Source organism: Metopolophium dirhodum, chromosome 6, assembly GCF_019925205.1.
Source record: "Metopolophium dirhodum isolate CAU chromosome 6, ASM1992520v1, whole genome shotgun sequence".
In the NCBI taxonomy this organism is placed as follows: domain Eukaryota; kingdom Metazoa; phylum Arthropoda; class Insecta; order Hemiptera; family Aphididae; genus Metopolophium; species Metopolophium dirhodum.
Window position 1 is genome coordinate 25532345 of NC_083565.1, and position 7804 is coordinate 25540148.

At 31.6% G+C, this 7804-nt stretch overlaps 1 protein-coding gene across 1 annotated transcript; it reads left to right on the plus strand.

The window, feature by feature from the left end:
• The first annotated feature begins 2577 nt into the window (after positions 1-2577).
• Positions 2578-3081, plus strand: LOC132946350 (trimethylguanosine synthase-like). The gene is made up of 2 exons (XM_061016320.1): positions 2578-2871; positions 2950-3081. Exons 1-2 carry the CDS (start codon positions 2620-2622, stop codon positions 3079-3081), a joined length of 384 nt encoding a protein of 127 aa, XP_060872303.1. The 5' UTR covers positions 2578-2619.
• The last annotated feature ends 4723 nt before the right edge of the window (positions 3082-7804 follow it).

Below are 7804 nucleotides of genomic sequence, written 5' to 3' on the forward strand. Positions count from 1 at the left end.
CACATGAATCGCAAAAGTGCAACAGGCTACATTGATAAGGATTAATTCTGTATTTTTAAAATACGATCGAAAAATAATTCGCAATAATTTGAATACGATTTGTTTGTTATTTTCCAAACATTGAAACATAGTAACGCGTTTTCAAACGTTGTGTGGATACGATTTTATTATTATTATTATTTTTAACAAGACGTAATGATAAGTATACATATATTGGTATTTTAATTAAAATATAAAAAAACCCCAAATTCGCAGAAGCACATAATTATAGAAACATACACTTGCCTAAATCAGCATGACGTGGTTTTAAGCGCGAGCTGTTATTAATTATTATTCTTCTACTGTCTATCTAAAATGAGACGTGGCTTATTATAATATAGGAGTACACATTTCCAAAAATTTATCTGTTTGAATTAACGACGACAATAATATTATATTATTTACAACCCCACAGCTTTTAAAATATTTAAAACCACTTTTACTATTCCATCGTTATCTGAATTTCATTGAAGCATTCAATAAATCTTGTATGTATACCTAATAACAAATGTTAGATTATGGTATGCTATAGAAATTCTATCTTTATTATTTTATAACAAAACAGGTACCTATCTAAATATTATTCAACTCTGCAAAAGAGCATTGTCACAACAATTTATTATGAGAATAATAATATGGTATGATAATATAGTCGTCCATAGTTGTTTGGCATATTATATAGTTTTTAATTATATTTAGTAATAATAAGACAGTTGTTTCTGATTTTTTTTGGATAATAAATATTGAAACGGGACAAATTAATCATGAGCAAAAACGTGGGTGCCAAAATTGTAAATACGGTCCTGGACCTGCACAGTAGGGTATAGGTTTCATATAATGTACTCGCGTATTTTTATGGGCAGGTTATAGTAAATTTGTTGGCTAATATAAAATAATGATTTTTTTCTCGTAAAAAATTCCCATGCTGGCTGTATATAAACAGTCACGTTTGTTACCAATGGTGTGTGCGGCTAAAATTTTTCCTATAAAAGGCGTAAACACACGATAAAATATGACATTTATTTCTTAGACGCCAAGCCGCTTATACATCTCATATTATAACGCCGAGCTTGCTCTTTGAAAACTCCCAACGCGCTTTCTCTCTCTTGTGCAAAAGTATTCTGTTTTTTTTTTTTTCTAATTTCTTGTAATTTTTTGTAATTTAAGGTAAATTAGATTTGTTTTTTTTTTTATTTAGTTCATATAACTTAGTTTTTTTCTGTTTTTTCTTGTTTGTTTATTTGCTTAAAGTTTTCAATAGTCATGCCATATGGACTAGAAAACTTTAAGGTACGGTACATGCGGGCACAGACAATGTTAGCCGCTTGGTGCATCGAAGAAAACGTAAGTATGATTTGATATTATATAGAAAAACGCTGTTGCAAGCCTCTCGTGCGTGTGTCTTGAATTAACTATGAATAATTATTGACTTTAATTTTTATTTTATTGCAGGACGAAAATCTCACAGCAGGTGTAATAAGACTGTTGTCAATGCTGGTCGTCACCGTGGTTGGCACTTTGTCTTTGAGTATCTTGGCGTTGCTGCTCTGCCTGTTGTACGCTGGACTCGCGATGACTGCGTTCATCGCCAAAATCGTTATGAGTCCTGCAGTGCAACGGGCATGGAGAAGACGTGTGCCATGGGCCGCCGTTTTGGCAGACGGGGAAACAGCGTCGCGTCGCGTGTCCATCGCGATGGATAGCGCAAGACTAGCGACTGCGACGCTGGCCTTTGTCATTTGGCTCATCGCTGAGTCTATCGGCACCGTTATGTTTGTGGTAGTGGAGTGGATCGGACCCTCCAGCCGACCTGAAGAGCAGACGCCGCTTAAGTCTGCCGCTGGAGGTCCGATCCGCGCCATAAACACCACGGTTGCGGACGTCGCTACGGTACCGGGCAGTTCCGTCACCACGGAATATGGTACTCACGTTGGCACCGTGAAAAAGGCGTCATCAGCGCGGGTCGATACCACGTACGTGCATTTACTTATAGGTATAATCAGAAATTAAATAATGTATTTTTATATTGCCCGCAGACCAATTACTTATAAATATTGGAAGAAAAGATATGCCTTGTTTTCTAAATTTGACCAAGGCATTCTGTTGGACGAGGGTATGTAAAAAAAAACCTTTATATATTATATACGTATCATACCATGTTAAAAATAAAAATGATATATATTATAATCGTATGTTTGGTTTTATAGAGAGCTTTTACTCGGTCTGTCCCGAGACTCTTAGCTTGTACATGGCGGAAAAGTGTGGCCGGGTGAAAGTGGCTGTGGACCCGTTTTGTGGCGCCGGCGGAAACATAATTCAGCTTGCACGACTGTTCGACAAAGGTACTGTAATATTTTTTGCATTAAAAATAAATAAAACCGTTTTCGTGGAAATAAAATGTGAACATATTATTTCTACTTAATTGGTAATCACCGAAATGTAATAATTGTCTATAATGTACCTACTTATATATTATAATAATATATTAAGTAGGTACCTATTATCTGCGGATTCTAATAATTGTAATATTTTCTGTTTGTAATAGTCATTGCAGTAGATATTGACGCCGACAAAATAGTTATGGCCAAGGAAAATGCCGCTATTTATGGCGTACTGGATAAGATCGAATTCGTTGTGGGAGACTTCTTCAAATTGGCTAATCAGATAAAGGGTGATGTTATAGTCACGTCGCCGCCATGGGGAGGTCCAGAGTACAACAAACTGGATGTTATCGGGCCGTTAGCTTTGTGCATGGATAAGATTCTGGAATTGGGGAAAACGATTGCCCCAAAAATACTGTTACACCTTCCCAAAAACATTGATAAAAATGAGGTTTGTACATCATTTAGCTTAAATATAATTATATTATTATTTATGTGGAACTATAATTTATATTTTAAATGTCTATAGTGTTGGAAAATGTGCAACGGAGTTGGGGCCAGCCTTAGAAAAATTGAAAATGTCTTTATAGACAGATACCTCAACTCAACGTTGATGTATGTCCGGTCCAATAATGTAAGTTATAAGTCATTGTGTATTTAATACAATAAAAGCATAGTAAAAAAATATTTAATAGACTATATTATTAATATAGTACCTACTTAATGAATTTAATATACCTAACCCGTATATACATATACATAACAATATTATAATAATGTATTATTTATGTTTGAATTCATTAGAACAATTCCGTACCAGACGTCGCTCCCAAACTGGTCGACATCCACTTGTATAACTGTAAGTTGAAAACGTCTATATTTAAAAACTGTTATAGTATAATATTTATCTAATAAATTAATTTTCTTTATAGCATTCCGCAAGAATGAGCGGTATTGTTTAAAAACGTACCAGAGTTATCTTGTGGATGTTGATACGTTGGTGAGCAGCCGTCGTGCATCGGTCTGATGATGTGCAGACGGAAAAATTATTATTGGACCAGCCATAATATTACGTTGAGGAGCTATCTGTCTATCAACGCATTTTCAGATTTGTAGGCCAATTCCGTTGCCATTTTCTAATCATTCTTTATTTTTATTAAGGTTGAGGTGTAACAGAATTTTAGGGGCTATTGTAATTACTACTTCCTGGAACTTTATCATACATACAGCTGACAGCCCGATAACCTACATTTTTGTGTTTTTGGTCCACCCCATGATGGCGAAGTAACGAACACGTCACCGTTTATCTGATTTGCCAGTTTGGAAGAGTTTCCAACAATTTCGTCGGATAGGTACGCCATAAATCGTGGTATTTTGCTTGGCCATAACTATCTTGTCGGCGTCAATATCTACAAAAATGACATCCCAATTGTTAGGTAACTAATAATATACATACTTAATATTTATTATAATATAATATAATATTACGATTAAGTAGAAATAATATTTTCAAATAATATTACAGTCGGCAGTCGAACAGTAGTCAGCTGTATGAAGTTTCCGCTGCGCCACAAAACGGGTCGACGCCGGTCGCAAGTCCTCAAGACCACCCAGAATCATCGTATTGATGAATCACCTACTATCACCCATCTATCACCTATCATTTATCATATATCATATATCATCTATCATCTATCATCTAGCATCTAGCATCTATCATCTGTCATCTATCATTGCAATATTATAATTATTCACCTAAATGCATGTATACCTTGATAATATTACATACTTAATATAATTTCCAATTTATTGTTACCCATCTAACACTGTATTAATAAAAGTATTTGTTGTTAAAATAAAATTGAGTTCTACATTATTTGTACTTAATAATTATTTGGGTACAAAGGAAATATATTTTAACCGTACAAAATTAGATAAACTGAAAGACAAAAATAATACGTAAATACGTCGTGTTAAAAATTGTTTTTAATTAATAGGTAGGTACTTCAACAAAATAAAATGAAATACATAATATTTCATAGTTAGGTCACAAATTGTTTTTACTGTTATAGACCAGCCCATCCTTTGCCAAATAAGTACATTATTTGCTGATAGTGGTGCTGCGCTTTTAGTATAAATATTATATATTATAATATACTAGCTGATCCCGTGAACTTCGTTGCCCGTTTAATGTATCAACTCAATATGACTCAAACTTGTTCAATTCGTTATTTAATATTCGGTGTATGGTGTCTGTAGTCTTTTATTATCGTTTATGAAGTTAACCCCACCGACTCGTCCGATTGACTCAAAACCAGTGTTCATATTTTGCAAATTAATTGCAAATAATTGCAATTTGGATTTAGATAAAATTTACATTGTTCTAACTTAATTTAATGTAATTAAAACAATAATTTAATGTAGTTAAAATAAAGAAATTATTCAAAAAACGTACGGAAATTATTTACTTCATATTATGCACGTATACAATCAGTTTATTAATTGGATTTCCTTTTAAGTTTATGTATAACATAATTGAAACAGATAATTGTTCACTGCTGTATAACGGAACTCAATGTACCATTAAATTGTCCGTTATATAGACAAGTGTTGAGAGTCCGGTTTATAGTATTTTAGAATTTAGAGTAATACAATTACATAATACCTACATTGCAATGAAAATGTATTAGGTAAATTGTATTATAAAAATATTTAATTATTCAAAAAAATAGAATAGATATAAGGTGGGTACTAAATAATGAGGCACACATGATTTACATCCATATTTTTTCAAATTTTAACAATTTACAGGTACACCAAAAATATCAATACCATTATGTTTCAATAAATATATACCAATAATAAAACGAAACTGAATTGAATTACACCGATCACTTAACGACGGAACTCGATACTATTGAATAATAGTAATTATAAATAATGGTATTTATTATATATATTAGTTAATATTATAAACTACGGTTAATTCTTAACGAAGTTATTAAATATTAATTTATTATTGTAATTAGTATATTAATGTTGTTTCAGATTATTGAAAGACATATCACACTGGACAGAAATATAAAGGAAACGGATCAAATTTGTTCATTAGACCCTTTGCAGTTCATCAAACTTGCTAGAGACATTCGTTCCATCGAAAGTTTAACTATTCAATAACTATATCCATAATTGTATCACCTCAAATTGTTCATTTACAATTTTTATTGGTACCTAAATATGGTATTTTAGTTAAATTGCTTTATTTTTTAGAAAATAAGTCAAGGTATGTAAATTTATACTGCAGGTACAGTATAGGTACCAGCTATTATGTAGGTAAATATAGAAACAAATTCATTTTTAAAACAAACATACTAAATAATAATAATATAAAAGTATATGTATACCATAATTATTCTTCAATCCAGACATTCTTATTCAGTAGCTTACCAAATATTTCTGTGCATAAAATAACAAATAAAAGCCCCCCGCTACGGCTATTATATTTTATGGGATAACATTTAGGTAATTTCTAATCTCATCTTGGCCGCCCGGGATCTGTGTTTTAAATGATATTATTAGTGTGAGTGAAATAAAACAAAATATACCTATTGATATTATATCTAACAGGAAGTCCAGACAAATAAAATAAATTTTACTCTGGTCAATATTTTTAAACTTTTTTTTATATAATTTACAGATGCTTGCTTGATCGTTTTTAAGGAATTTCTCTTAGCTGATAAGAAGAAACACTTTTGCTACACGTCTACACATAACATCTATATGCATTAGATAAAAGGTAGTTGTGTACTAATATTTTATGCAAGACAAATATGATAATATTATGTTTTATATCAACGTACATTAATACGTCCTGTTCATGGTCTGTGTACCAAGTAGTACCTGCGTACCACCATTTTCGTTAATGGTACACGCATAAGTATAAAATTAGGAAGTGGGTACACGCCGTCATAGTGTTGTAAAAAATACTTTTTAAAAGTTTTTAAGTAATTACTCAAATACTCTTAAAATAAAGTATTTAAAATGTCACCCAAATACTTATCAAAAGTATATGAAATAATCTTCAAATGCAAAAAAAAAATAATCTTTTTACTTTTTAGTTCTGAACTAATTTGTTAAAATCAAAAATTTGTTTATTGCATTTTAAAACATGATTCGTTCAATAAACAAAATTTTGATCAGATTATTTGCACCTCAACAATTAACTTCTCTACAGAGTTATATATTAATTTATCGTCGACCTTATATGCATTTTTTATCTCATACCGTCATCGATCGTTGTCGACGATACACGATAATGATAATTATTGATAACAATTTTCTTGGTAAATGGGTAGTAGGTACTAATCAGTAATAATATTTTCGTATAATTAAATAATTTTAAAGTATAAACTATAAAGTATAGCCGTTAAGCAGAAGCTTTTTACATATTTATTTTGTTATTGACTTAAGCTAGTAGTGATACCGACTACAGATGTATCTTTTCGATCTTCGTTCTCCTGAAGAAAAAAAAAAATTTAATCGATGAACACTGATACCAAATTGTCTGTAAGGCATAAATTATAAATATATAATATTATATTGTTTTAATGTTAAAGCAAAACCACGACGGCGTGGTATTTTTATTTAACAAGAATAACTATAAGTAGAAACAAATTAAGAATAAAAAAAAAGTATTTAAAATACCATCAAAAAACATCAAATACTTCTAAATAAAAGTTGTTATAAACTAGCAATTGGGATAACTGCTAAGTTTATAATTTGCAGGTAACAAGACTGTTGGTAGAGGATTTCTTAGGCAGAGTTGACGAAATAATTAGACTGGTTGAAAGTTTAAGTTGTTTATTGAATTCTTCTGCATAAAATATTCTAAGTCTAATTCGACTAAGTTGATATGTTGTCTTTCGCGAAGGTGCTCGTCTGTACTGTGGTGTCACACGTCTAATCTACAGGCCGTTTCGGGTCTGGTTTTATAGGGCCTCCTGCTCTCCCACTTCCCCCTAGTCTATCGACATATCTGTGGACTTCACAGGACGTTGTTCAATTAATTATCGATATGTTCCCACGCCTGGTTAATCCGTGAATCGTGTTCTGTTGTGTTTGCAATATATGTTATACGACATCCGTCAATATTTAGATACAGTGCATTATATATATATATATGTATATTTCGTAAGCAATTTCTAAATATTATATTTATACATTTATGATTTACGATTGAGGCGAGGTTGTAGAACCTATTGTAATGCGAGTTCAAGATCGCATTGCCGTCTCGTTATATTCCCATAGGTTTTCTAATCGGATATATGATAGAAGTCACTATAGGTACCTATATTTTATATTTTAATATTGTTATAGTTTAGGTA

Coding starts and splice junctions, on each gene's coding strand:
- LOC132946350 (XM_061016320.1), top strand. CDS start 2,620: ATGGCCAAGGAAAATGCCGCTATTTATGGCGTACTGGATAAGATCGAA. Junction 2,872..2,949: donor AAAACATTGATAAAAATGAG/GTTTGTACATCA, acceptor AAATGTCTATAG/TGTTGGAAAATGTGCAACGG.